At 32.3% G+C, this 15454-nt stretch overlaps 1 protein-coding gene across 2 annotated transcripts in view; it reads left to right on the top strand.

Annotated features, from left to right (window-relative positions):
• LOC125071973 (zinc finger CCCH domain-containing protein 13) overlaps positions 1–15454 on the top strand; it is an 80306-nt gene that overhangs the window by 59955 nt on the left and 4897 nt on the right. The window contains exons 5-6 of one of the 2 annotated variants that reach the window (XM_047682424.1): positions 12691–12962; positions 13538–13762. In XM_047682424.1, the coding sequence (XP_047538380.1) occupies positions 12691–12962; positions 13538–13762 (497 nt within the window). The remainder of the gene's footprint in view (positions 1–12690; positions 12963–13537; positions 13763–15454) is intronic. The other variant, XM_047682425.1, reaches the window with a different exon arrangement.

Raw genomic sequence — 15454 nt, forward strand, 5'->3', positions numbered from 1 at the left:
TTCACAAAGGAGCAAAACAAAACAGCTGACATTTAACGTGTTTCAGTACTTTGTGTCGCAATTTGAGCTTGAATGGTTGTATCGCGAATCATCTGCTTACGACACACACACGCGCAAAAACGAAAACACATTATTCACTTGTTTATAATTTTTATATTTAATCGAAATATCACATATTAATTGAAAGAATAGTTATTCACTTACAACAAATACCATAAATAATTTTTTTTTTTTTCTTATTAAAATAGTTACACCGTCAACTTATCAATAAACACCTAGAATTAACAACTGATATAAGTAACATTTAAAGTGCTACTTCTCTAAAGGTTTAAACAGAGCAACAACGATTAAGACTATACTGTGAATATTTTTTAATCTTTGAAGTGTCAGTTCAAAATAACCTGGTAAATATTTTAACTAATTTCAAACAGACCTAATCCTTAAAAGTAGATGTGGCGTAGCACTAGCAGCATCACCATATTAGAAAAATTTAGAACATTTCCAAGTAAACCTATACAATGTTGAATTGACTTTCTGATGAATAGCAAACGTATAAAATGCCAGCTATTTAAGTGGAAACGCACCTTAAAGCACATAATACATATTTGTAGAGAATTATAGATCAAAGCGAAAATAAATTGTAGGGTTAGAGCAAAATTGATATTAATCAATTATAAATATGAAAAAAATATTCTATTATACACATCATAAGGTTCATTATCGCTTGAAAACATATACAACTTTTGAGCAATGTAGTAAATTGTAGGGATTGTAACATAAGCATTATTATTTCTACTTAACAGTATTGTAAATTGTATGATTCGCCGTATAGAAGGTAAGTTTGCATAACTTTCAATCGAAGGGATGGTTAAAGGTTATTTTGTCTAACCTTTAATTAAGCAAATTAATACTGAATAACGCGAAATGACATAAATTATGAAGATATAGGATATAATAAAGTCATTAAAATCATACTATATCGCTCTCATAATCAGATTGGACGGAAAATCTGACACGACCGAAAACAGTTCAGGCTTAACGTGTTTACTAAGGTAAGGGAGTGTATTGTCATTCAGATTACAGGTTACTGAGAATTTCTCAACAGATAAATTTCATCTGAAACCTTGAACTTAGAATCACGGGATCTGTGCCTTATATTTAGCCACAAGACCAAAGAGGAAGCGGCATAATAAATCTGATGTTTAATATTAAGCTGAAAAAAAATACTTGTAAAGTTGGAATGAATACGTCTTCCATGAGCTCTTAGGTACACAGCCTCTGTGACTCCGACTTATTGGCATTGTGTTTGAATATCATAACATAAGTTCAATGATCCGATCCGAGGTTCGAACAGCCCTCTCAGGATCTGCGATTAATAAACTAGCTACTAAAACAACGAGGAAGTTATTTGCCAGCGTAATAGCACGAGGGTATTAATATATATATCCGATTTTCAGCTACATATTACACATGACAAGCATTTACGTGCCTATATTTTTTTTTAACTAGCACATTTTTACAACTAGCTCAACAGCCAGATATATCGCACTTTAAGTAAAACATACAGATAACTCGAAATTTGAAAATTTATCGTAAAATAATGCGTCTATTCTAAAGAGTTAAATAAATTAAAAAAAAAACATTTCTTTTTCTTTGGTGTAATCAACATATAAAAAATATAACATCAATTACTTACCTAAAAAAAAATTTGCTGGTTTCGGTCAGTATTTAATTAAGAATGCGTCGTATACATTTATAAAATTATGAATTTTAGCGTGTCCTCGAATCTATGAGAAAACATAAATCAAAGTTTTAAAGAGAAAGTATGTTACGATAAATCTCCTTACAATATATTGTTGCCAGTAATTAGTCATGTCTTCATAATTGACATGTTTAAATGATGATATGCGTTTGTGAGTCAAAGTTGTAATCATCGTAGTTAATCAATGTGAAAAATAATAGATGGTACCGTAGCTGACTTCCTGTTCGTGTCTTCCATGAGTAAAATGGCGATAGTACTGTCACATTGTAATTGGTTTTATGAACAGTCATGGCTCAGTGGATTTAATGATTGGATTCTAACAAATTATTGTCTTGTTTGAGAAGGCAAATATCGTGAATTCTGCCACATAGTCCTGGAACATTACAACGCGGTGGGATAACATAACGGGATGTCTTTTCCCCAAGTATTACAATTGAACAATAAATAGTTATTATATAAACTAAATCATTACATTTACGTAAAAATGTATTATTCATAATGGCCTAATTGTTCATTTCATTTCTTTTAATGTAAAAGTTTTAAATATAAAATCAAAAATATATTTCTGGCAACATTAAATAAAAATAAAAAAATATATTCGCTCTTACAATCACTATAATTTCGACATAATACTGTATTAAAGTATATTTTAATCTACAACCGGTTCGGAATGTAGATTCTACCTAGAAAAACTAGGATGAAATTTAATACTATACACACATACAATTTAAACAAAAACAAAAAATACTCTACTTTGTTGTTTTTTTTTGTATAAAGTAGAGTAAGATTAAATAAAGATGTTTATTTCTCTACTTTATACAAAAAAATATATTAATAAAATTAATTGTTATTATGTATTACATTTTTAATATTTAATTGGTAAAGTTAAAATTACTAAGCTAATATTTGCATAAAAGTAGTGGTTTTGGAAACCTAAACCAGCCATGTGGCAACACCGTTGACATATCACGGCGTTCCATCGGGGTCGTAAGTATCTGTACGCTCGCGAAGTATTTGTGACAAGGCCTATCTTCATAAGTATAACCTTTTGCCTATTAAACACCTCGGTGACCCTGATACCCGTATAAGAAATAGAGCAAAACTTATTGCTCGTAGATGTTGTTTTTTTTTTAATTTATTTTAGGAAGAGGCATACAAGTGAACGGCCATCTTACATTTAAGACACTTTCTTGTTTATGGTTCTCTAGGAATACTACGAAATTTTACTCGTTAAATCTTCAAGTTTTGCATGGAATAGTTTAAAGATTGGATTATTGGCGAGTGTGTGGTATCCATTATAGTTCTATTCAAAGTCCTAACCAAAAAATAAACACGTTATAAAAATACCAAGAAATTATATAAATTAAAAGTGGTATGAAATTCAGCTTATCGTTTATTAAGCAATATTTTCCATACAAAACCTTTAATATTTTCAATACAAGCAGTTTTGCACTTGAGTACTTTCAATCTCAGATGTTTTAAACCTTGCAGATTCGTAAATAAAAATATTTTATTAAAATTACATTCATACATAAGGTATATCACTTTACACAGTATTATATAGATGATAAAAAAGCGTGGAGCTAATACTTGTTGACTTTCATGCAGGATATATTTGATATATATTTGTAATTATCTAACATTACATTGTATTTCATATACTGGGAAAGGGTAACTACTGAATTGTTTTTCCTGTTCTCCTCCATATAGTATGCAAAATTAGTGGTAGGGCTTTGTGCAAACCCGTCTGGTTAGGTACCACCCACTCATCAGATATTCTACCGCCAAACAGCAGTTCTCAGTATTGTTGTGTTCCGGTTTGAAGGGTGAGTGAGCCAGTGTAACTACAGGCAAAGGGACGTAACATCTTGGTTCCCAAGGTTGGTGGCGCATTGGTGATGTAAGGAATGGTTAATATTTCTTACAACGCCATTGTCTATGGGCGGTGGTGATCACTTACCATCAGGTGGCCCATTTGCCCGTGCGCCTACTGATATCATTAAAAAAAATACTTGTACAATCCTACCTGAATAAACTACTCTTGGATTTTGATTTTAAACAAAAACAAATAAAATATTTTTGATCACTGAAATGAAACCACACACTGATAACATTTGACGATCTTTCCCACGTTATGTTAAAACAAAACACTCTCGTACGATTTAGATAACCACCGGTTTGGACATGTCCAGTAGCATTGACCTCGAGATGTAGGCAGAAAAGCAAATAGTACTGTGATTGCGAACTGAAATCCTGCTATTCAAGTTCTAAAAGTTAACACTAACTGTCCACTGGTTATCGCATCACATAGTTTCGCAAAAGCTTTATATCAGCAGGCTTACTACTTGCATATTCATTGACTAATACGTTTGTAGAAAACACTGATATATACTAAAACCTTCTCCATACAACCATACATATATATATAATGGACCCAATAGGATGGAGATCACTTCGACTTGAATAGAATCGAATATTCTATATATTCATCTAATTCTTGGTTCCTATATGAGAATCGTTATTATATAACTTATATATTTTTTAAATAACTCCTTATAGAAAATTATTTACGCAAACATATGATCGCAGCATATATAACATTGCTTTTAAAAGGTGGAACAGTGAAACAGGTACTATTACTTACTAATCTAAGTATGGTGTGATAAAACTATTATTTATAGTTGGCTTCTTACGATATTTCTCGTTGAGCGATCTTTCCGCCCATATCCAGTAAGTTTATTAACCAGTATTTAAATAATATAATACCGCAAGTCCTTTACTTTTTTAAATTATTATTTTTGAATTAGCATGTGCTCTTCCATCTATAAAATAAAAAGATCTTACTACAAACTTTTTTTAAATTATTAGGAGTAAAACAAAAGACGTATGATCAAAACGTAATAATTCAAATTTAGAATAAATCAGAAAATGAATCGCGTGTATGTGTGTTATGTTTCTATGTGTAGGTGTTGTTATTGAAATAACTAATAACAAATACAAATGTATTCATACTATTTATTTACAAGTGCTATTGGACGCACAATTATCTTTATAATTCAAAGATTAACAGTAGAGATATGTTTGATGGAGGGTTGACTTTAATCAAAGCGACGACGTAATGTGTTTTCACATTGCATTTCTCTTTGTTAGAGTGTATGACAACACTAAAGTCATAGACCACTCGCTAACATAATAAATTTCACACAACATAGAGAGTATTCATAGTTAATCATATAACTTGAAGTGGACTTTTCTTTACATGAAACACTGTCTTTATATATACATATATATAAATCTCTTGTACCTGTGTGTGTGTGTGTGTGTGTGTGTGGATCGATTTTATTATACATATATATTATTATCATTATGAGATTAAATTATTTTGAGTGTATTTGAGTATGTCAGTAGGTTGCGACTGAGATTGGAAAGTAAATAAAACTCTTATTTAACCCGGACGGAGTAGGGTCGGGCAGCTAGTATATATACAATTCTTCTGTAGGTATTCATGTCAATAAAGGGCTGGACCGACGTTGATCAAAATGTGTGTGTGTGTGGGTTTAAATGCGTTGCGATAGAATTCCAGGATTTTATTTTGTAAAAATTAAAACAAAACTCATTTCACCATTAAGAATTCGAAACCGGCAGCAAGTAAATAATATGATTCTAAAGAATACTTTCATTGTTACGAACAGTTTTAACAATTTAAAAATATAATTGCGCTAAATTAGTTAAGTGTAAAACCTTGTACATCGGAGATAATTAAAAAGTAAATATGAAATAATTAGATTATATATAAAAACGAAAAATGGTAACATCGAAATCAATGCCTCAGTAAACACTTAATTTTATTAAAATACAACCTTTACAATTATTAAAACGTTCTTAAGAACTTATTTAACAATAATATAATTTTATATCCTTAATATGGATGGCCATTTTTTATATGCTTCGTTTTATTTCGACAGGAAAATTAATCACCTGATTATAAGTAGTCACCACTACCCAAGACGTGGGTACTGTAAGAAATACAAATCATTCCTTCACCAACCTAGGGAACTAATCTATACATATAATAAAATTGAAGTGTCTGTTTGTAATATTACTAATAATTCATTTTTACTAAATGCAAATGTGTGTATACACGGTACATATACCAAAATAATATTTTTTACAATTTTTGTTTGTCTGTCTGTCTGTTTTTTCCGGCTAATCTCTGGAACGGCTAAACCGATTTCGACGGGACTTTCACTGGCAGATAGCGGATGTAATAAGGAGTAATTTAGGCTTACTTTTATTTTAGAATTATATATAGAATAAAAATAAAATCACAAGACAATATCCAAATAACTTAAATTCAAACAACGGGCACGAAGTCGCGGGCACAGCTAGTATGTTATATACTTTGGCCTGTAGATACACTGGTTTACTCCACCCTTTAAACCGGAACACAACAATATTAAGTATTTCTAGTGTTTTTTGTTATCTTTTATGTTAGTCGTCTCATTCACACTAAGATATCTTGTAAGTACGGGCGTCACTCGTACGAGTGCACACCAAATAATGTGTGGGTGTCCTTAAATTGTTAAAGGTCTATAATTTAAACGGAACGCGAGTGAAGCCTGATATATGTATACTGTATAACATAACAATAAAGTAACATGCTGTATGTATCTCACCGATGTGCTACGAGTATAGTGTGCCTCTCCTTTTGAGTAGAAGACTCGGGAGCTTATTCCACCACGCCATTAAGAGGATAAATATTTGGCATATGTCAGAGCTGAGTACAAGAATAAGCGAACACAAATTAAGCCCATGAAAATTGATTTTGAACCCGCAATCTTTGCTTAAAATTCGTGTCTTTACTTCTTGGCCATCCCAACTTATCAGATAAAATATATTCTCTTTAAAATATCTGTACGAATAGCTATTTTAAAGAGAATAGATTTATCGAACAGATTTTTTTACACTAGGACGAGACATAACGAGTACCTTCGAAGCAATTATCAGGCTTAAGTAACGTTCATTAAGTAATTACAACATTGTCAAGCGTGGACACTATCTGTTTTATTTACGATCACAGATTTTGTATCGTTAGGCATGTAATCATTACTTATACTTTCTAATTATAACTAAGTGTACAGGATAAGAGTTTACAAGTTTTATGGGCTTCAGATATTAAATGGCTTTTTAAATATATCTTTCGCTTGCTTAAATAAAATGACGATTACAGAAGAAGTTCTAACAGTTCCATCTTAATAGAAAGTATGATGAAAAATTCTCAATAAATTTTTAGGCTACCTAAAAACATCTGTCTGAATTTTCGAACCGGAATATCACAAATAGTCATAAAAATTCATCGATACTTTCACCGGTGTTGTCGTTGTACAGTTCCGCAAGAAAAAAGTATATATCTCTTGTTTAGCACGGAACACGTTTGGGCGCCAAAAAAATCCGGTTGAATGGGCGACAAACTAACCGTGAAGTGAAAATATAAAAAATTTCGTCAGCAATTATTCATACCCCTTTTATATAAATTGTTACATTCTTTTTTAAATGTCAGTGAGGATTTTTAAATAGAACTTATACACCTATATTTTGCATGGTCATCAGACTAATTTATTTTATGAAGTGTTTTTTTTTATGTATAATATACTCGAAACCATTCGATTGCCAAGGTCGCATGATTGTCAGCCATTGTCATACAACTAAGGAATAAAAAAAATAGTTTCAGTCCGTATTGTGCAATGATCACTCAAACGCGATGGGATGAAAGTGATTTACCTTATTCAATAAAATATTTACAAATACATATTTATTTTATGGCAAAGTCAATAAACAATTGTATACTTGATGTCCTTACCGAATCGAAGACCAAATAGCCATTACATCTTGACCTACTTGTCAAGAAATACTGGCGTGGAGGTCGGTCTTAGCAACGCGGCCGGTGGCTGTGTAAAGGTTCATGTCACGAAATTGTGCTAAGCCAACGACATTAAGCTAACATCGTGAATATATTTGGGAAATGTAATGACGCAATAAATTTTATTTTATTAAAATGGAATTTTTATATATAAATTTAAGTTAATCTGAATAGTTATGATGATTAATTTAAAATTATACAATACTAGTTGTCGCCCGCGGCTTTACTCGCACTGTGTTCGGTGGTCAGGTGTTAGGCATAAGAAAATCGCCTGTCTTTCCTCGGAGTTCTAGCTTGCTTCATACCAAATTTTAAATTCGATTCAGTGGTTTGGTCGTGAAAGAGCAGCAGACAGACAGACGGTTACTTTCACATTCATTATAATAGTATAGATGCAAAGTAGTTAGTAATATTTCGAACGATTTTAAACTATATCGAGTTCCAGATATCATTCATAATTTCTACCATCATAAAGAACGGCTTTATGTTGTTGTATTCCCATTTTAAGTCGAGTGAGCCAGAGAATTCTCTCTGGCTCACTCGACTGCACAACGACATGCACGAGGATTATAACATCTTCGATTTCATGGTTGACAGCTCATTGATGGTATAACATTTCTATTTCTTGATGTGCTGTATGTCGGCGACGGCTACCACTTACCAATAGTTTACGAAAACGATTTTTCTCGTCGGCCCTTTTTTGAAATAAGTAGATAGACGGGCGTATGATGTCGTAACAAAAATTTGTCAATTCCTTAATTCCTCCAATGCCCCCAACCTTGGGAACTTAAATATTAAAAATAAGATAAAAAAAAAAATTAAAAAAAAAACGTTTATTTGTTACTTATTATTGAATTGATCTACTTTATTTTTATATAGGGCAATAAAAAAATAAATTTTATTGTAGACCTTGACATTCGTCGTAATGTGCCGTATTACATTCCTTGTGAGTCAAACGTCTAAAACAAGATTTTTCAGGTCATATTTCATTATTTAAATTATTGTTTTGCGGCTTGTATTAAATAAAGATTTTAAATAGTTATTAAAAATATGACTTACACTTAGATCACGTTATATCTGTGTAGTTCTGGAAGAGTTCAATTAAACTATACGACTTCTCTGTGCTAAGTCCAACAGTACAATCAGCACTAAACCCCTCAACATCCTGTATAGAGGCTCGGAAGTTTGAACTAATCTAGTAACGAAAGGTATCTGTATAGTTGATGTTATTATTTGTGGGTTCGGTTGCGCTTGTGTGTTTTTATTACATGAAATGAAATAAAAGATAAAGATAGGAAGCAAAATTTGAACCTTCTCATTGGATAAAACACAATTACAATAATTCATACAATAATCCTTCTAGTATTATAAATATGAAAGTTTTGATGGATGGATGTTTTATCAATCACGTCAAAACGGCTGAACAGAACTGAATGAAATTTGACACAGTGATAGATTATAGTCTGGATTAGCACATAGATTACTTTTTATCCCAGAAAAATGTAACTAACACCTGCAAACTCTCAAACGCGTTCGAAGCCACAGGCTACTACTAGTATTGAATATATTAATGAGTAGAGACATAAAATATTAATATTTATATTTATTATAAACATCTAAGTAAGAAAGACGTTTTATTGTTGAGCCGTCTTGACTCATAAGACGTTATGATATCCGGGTTGGAGCAACAAATATGACCTTTTGAATGGTATCATCATGCAATACGACCCATCTTACGAACACGACATTGAATCTAAAATGTCAGCATTCCTACACCTGTTTGTAACTTCTGAACATAGCTACATATGTTAAGTAAATTAAAAATACACATATAACATATAATAACTGCTGTTAGTTTGTTTATAATTTATAATTGATGATTATTATTGGCACACCTATGAAATTTTTCATGAGAGAGAGAAGGTTTCTTCCTTCTTGGCCTAGGCCAAGGGGTTCGGGCCTCGAGGCATACCTCCTTGCTCGGGAATGTCCTCATCGGTAGCGCGCAGCTACCGTGTCATGTGCTTCTGTCCCAGTGGGTCAGGGTCCTGTGGACCCAGTGGTAATTTTTCATGTAAATATCGATTGTGTTGTAGCTCTCCACTAGATGGCGTTGTAGCATCTACTTCTGTACTGTTCAACCGATCGCCATGTAAATTAGTTACCATCTGTGGATGTTGCCACATTGTAGCACAAGTCTTAATAGAAAAAATAATAATTAAGAGACAGTGCAACACATGCCTCCAGCATGCCCAGCATTTAACTGCGAACACCTAGAGTTTTCAAAGTCGCTGTTTTGAACAATCTTAGCCTGTGCTAAGAGTATTTAGTTAGTAGGTAATATAGTTTTTATTAAAAAAAACCGAACATATTATTAAGCATTGAACACATTTCTTTGGTAAAACAACATAAAGAGTATTTATTGATAACATTTTAATAATGAAACAATCGATTATAAAATTTCAGTAGACGTTTTGCCTTTCTTCTACCAGATGGGTTATGTGGTAACAACGTAGCAAGTGGTTGTTAGTACATCAAACAATTTATCTTCTATAATATGCACATGTTATCTTGATGGTAGGTGTAGAATTAAAATTATACACCATTATTCACTTACGCCGCCCACTACGTACTGAAATGATTTGTGGCAACCGTTTGTTTTCTACGTGTTATCGAGAAAATAAACAGGCTCTTTTATAAGTAAGAAATATCTCGTCTATTTGTTAATATTTCATCGTGAATGTTTTCTTGTTTTGTTTATATTTTGTAAGTCAAGCCAAGGCAGAGAAGAAGTTCGTAACTAAGTTCTAGATTCGATTCTTAAAAGTATTTTTTTTTGGTTTTGTCTGAATCCACTTAGTTCCATCCAAGTTGGATTTCTAATTTGAATCGTACTACCTATAATGTATGTCATTACTTCATGGCGAGTTTAAATAAAAATGCATTATTTATAATTAAAAAAATTATTGCATTTTTCTCAAAGACTGAAAGAATAATTTTGTAAGAAATTTTTTTTTATACAGACAGACTGACATTTTGACTAATATTATATATATAACACAAACCATTGTGCGTCTAGCACTTGTATCGCAATCGTACTACGACCAATCGAAGCGCTGGTTGTAGGCTATTAATTATTTAAATTCCGATGATCCATCCCCCTTTTATTTATTTAACCCCAGCGAGTGGTTGGTAACAGCCAGTTACTATACATAAGTAATCATTTTATAATATTTTAATTGTAAGTTACTAACTTGTCACAACGCATTAGGTTCATGGCGACTGGTATTGAAACTAGACCACCACATGGCGGTTATAACAAAGGGTATGAATGAACTTAAAATAAAGTTACCTAACTTATGTTAATGCAAACCCGTTTCATATTTAAGCCCCGCCCATGTGTAAACTGCCATCCTGCCGTATTGCATCATATCCGTTAAGTACCTTATTTTATTGATCGTACTAAATACCTAGTGATGTTTCCACATCGATATATTTAAATTATTGTGCACGATGTCTGTGTATATCTCACGCACTTGTAATGACGTTTTACAAGCTGTAAAGAAATTTGAAACATTTGTTCTTTATAAAAAACAATTCAAAATATTCTTAATTCTAATCGGTTCATTCCTTTTTGAAGCGTCATGTTACAGTATTGAAATAAATGTAATTCTACCAAATAAAATAGTAAACACACTACTAAGAACGGTTTTTATAAGAATATGTATGGAAGAACTAAATGGGAATGGATTGCTAGGATTGAGTGAATGAATGACTCTTTTACTCATTCATCAGTCAATTGCCCTTATCTCACGTTTTGGGTTCACTGCGAGTTAATGCTTTAACAAGAATAGTTACAACACGTAATCAATGATGAATGTGCCTAACAAAAATCTATCATAATATCCTTATGAACATGATACGTTGAGATACATTGCCTCTATAGTCTATTCTAATCTACAAAAACCACACGTTAATAATATAATATTAATATTTGACCCTCCCTATCTGTCAAATTTATGCTGTTATTATAATTAACATACATCCATCCAAACAACTTTAAAGCATTTTAGAAATTGAGCTTAACTATTTGGTAAATTGATTATGTATTAATGTAATTCGCCAACACAAAAATTGTGACTCAAGATAAATTAACAGACAGGCCTTGACAATAAATTCAACTTTGACATTAAATCACAATACAAAACTCGTCTCGTTCGCTGAATGTTTGGTAATATCTATCGATATCGACTATCGACGGTGTCCCGTCTCTATGCGATAGTTGACACGTTTTAATAAAACGGTTACGGTTCGCAATGCAATACCGGATTTGGAAAAGTATCTCGTAAGTTACTCGGTCAGTCGTATTACGGTGATTCCCTTAAAGAGCCACTAACAACCTAATTCGCTATGTACTGTTATAGGATTGAATTAATGAATGTGATGAATTGATTTTTAAACGATACACCTATGTGTGTACATTGCCTTAAAACACTTGTTAACAACGCTCATCGAAATATATACGCGTTGTATAAATTTGTTTTATTTTTTTATCATTTTGGATTTCGTGCTCAAGATATAAGTTAAATAGATTTTTAAATTGCTTCCTTCAAACAAACTTAAATAATACGAATTAAAAAAAGATTATCATTACAATACCAAATAATTCTGGAAAATAAGGTGGCAAACCTTGAACTGCCTAATTTGGTTTAGTGGCTAGCTTGTTCTACTGTTTGATTTCTGAATTCCGGTCAATATAACTTAGAAATATCAGTCGAGTGTTCTCAGTAAAAGTCTGGAGGTCTGAACGTAATCTCTGCCAGGTCGTGCCGTTCCTTTATATATGTGTGAGGTTATGGAATAGACAATACACTTGTGTTTCTGCAAAAATGTATTCACCATATCATTGTGAGTTAGAATACACGTCATTCAATCATAAGTAATAACAAAAGCTTAAATAAGCTTTAATTCATCAACTTCAATAACTTATACATTTTATTAATTTCAGATGCGACTCCGATCACACAGCCGAGATGCTCTACACTCATCTTCTTGCGCTGATCGAGAGACCAGAGAACCAGAAGAAATTCGCTGACATCGAGCGCAAACTGCAGATGCGAGGAGCTCTACCTTCAAAGAAGCCTCCAGATTCGTCTTTAGGGAGTGAAGTGTCCCGTGAATCTGATTCAGGCAGCAACGAGGACAGGAATGTAGCGAATCTGTACGATAGTCTGGCTGCGGAACTTAAGCAAAAGTTGTCTACAGGTAAAAAGGGTCTAGGTCAGTCAGATTTTCATTTTTACGTAGGTTGTTGATGCTTTCACGCAAATATCGTGCACCTTAGAGATACGGTTTGTATTTATATATGCTTTATTTTTTTAATTGTCATCGATCAACAAAACAGTCTACTCGAAGTGTTAATTTAAAATTATAGCCCAAAGTTTGAATCCGCAATGTTAGATAAGACTCACCTGTTCTAAACCACTCGGCTCATTTTATAATTCAAAATAACAAGATATGTTGATCGATGTTTATGTGTGTGGGCGTGTGTATTGTGTGCAGGTGCTGGTGATAATTGGTAGTGAAAGTAATAATTGACCAATTAACATAGAAATGACAAATTAATTTTAGTTCCTTTATAAATGTGATGAAATGTTACAAAACAGCAAACTTATATTTGCTGATTTTAAATAAAAGTAATAATAGCATATAGCCTAAGCCGCATGAATACGTATCGTACTTTGCATCAGATATTATTTTTATTTATTGCATTTGCTTTAGAAATTATATTTTAAAAAAAGAAACACAAATCATTTTAATTTGTGAAATGTCAAATAACTGAAAATAATTTACAGGTAAAAGTCCAATCCTATTGCCTCCACGCGACTACGATACCGTGCACCGTCAGAAGGGCAACTTGAGCAACATCGACACCAGGCGTTGCTTAAACCAGAATATAGTGGGCATCAACGCTCGGCGCAAGCTGGAGTCGTCGGGAGGCAGTTCCGGAATAGGGAGCGACCTAGCGCCTTCGCCAGAGCGGAATGATTATCCACGACATGACAATCATAGCACAAGCGGTGAGTTCAATAGTTAGTCGATTTCCTCATTCAAAGTATCTTCTAGTTTGAAAGGTGAGCAAAAGTCTTTTAGTAGGATGGTGAGTGCGCCACTAATGTGCGTAACGGCACGTTGGCAATGTAAGACATGATGTATATTTTAGTGTCTATGGGTGGTCATGACCACTTACCATATAGTAGCCCATTACAGAGAAGTGAGAGTATTCCCAAAACCAGAAGTTGAATTAAATGAAGGTTCTATATGTTTTACTATATTCGTGCAACAATACACATGTTAGTACATGTTGAAATTCCGATTATCATTACACGACATAACTTTTTTATTTATATGACGCCTTTATAATTTAAAATTAAAGACTAAAAAAAAAATTTTGCCCATTTTTTTTTTCATTGTAAAAATAGTTTAAGTTCGTTGCAGATGATGTCATTAACGAATCGAAACAATTATATATGTTTGTGTGAGATTATTTTTTTCACAAACACGGATGCGAGATGCGTAAATCGAATAAGGACCGGTCACGTTTCATGCATAAACCGACATGCTATGTTGACTTTAATTTGATATGTCGTAATACCAAAATTAATAGTATCTTAATATTATGTCTTTATAATTATATACTGAATATTAATTATTTTTCTGATGATGTTTTTAATTATTTTAATAAAATCATTGGTCTTTTTATTCGTAGATAAATTCGTATTTAAAAAGCAATACCTCATATTGAAATACCAGATCTACCTGTCGTAACATTATTTGAATGCATTCAAATGCAAGCATTTTCATAATCGTTACCAAGAGAATGTAAATAAAATTTGTATTTTTATTTACATTCTCTCGGTCTAGTGAACGAATGATTTACCTTCACTCACGCTGATTTGACTACAAATTACGTTCATATATTGAATAACTTGACATTCGTTTAAAATTCGCTTATATGAGTTCGAATTATAAATTTCGATTGAAAACGCTTATTGAAAAAGTTTTTTATTGTATAATCATAGACGTTAATGATCATTATAAGTATTTAAAATGCGAAAGTAACTCTGTTAAATGATTTCACAAATAAAGAACTAAATTAGTTTTTGTGATTTTTTGTCGGTTATGAAAAAGCAGTGACATTTTTTTTTAAATGTCAATCTTTTGGAGATATAGAAAGTGCTCTTTAAACGCGGGAAAATTGCGAATAAACGCTACAGATAATATAATTATTATAATACTTTTTTGTCCGACCTTGGCCATTTTACACTTGTAAGCTTAGATTATTTATAGTTAGAAAATGTTGCAATACAAAAAAACTAAAACCAACGAGCTAACTTTAATATCGCGGTGTGCTTGACAGCTACGCTTGACACTAACCAACGTCTTTTTACTTTACTTATATGCGTGTACTTAGTGACCATTTTTTTTAACGCGGTCTCAACAACTCAACAAGTTTGTAAGCAAAGTGTTTTTTTAATACAATGATACCACAATTGTATTGGACGCTTTTAATGTTTTTTATTAAACATACCGCTGTTTCTAGCATTACAGCGAACGCTTCGCTAACAGGAAACAATTTAGTAATTGATGTAACTCTTTTTTAACACATCTTGCTTATTATTAGTGTATTATATGATCAACACGTGTCCAAATCATGGTGTGTTATTTTTTATACTACAAAAAAAAATCCACAAGGTGAATCGTCTTATCTC

The sequence above is a fragment of the Vanessa atalanta genome, chromosome 20, assembly GCF_905147765.1.
Source record: "Vanessa atalanta chromosome 20, ilVanAtal1.2, whole genome shotgun sequence".
NCBI classification, from domain to species: Eukaryota; Metazoa; Arthropoda; class Insecta; order Lepidoptera; family Nymphalidae; genus Vanessa; species Vanessa atalanta.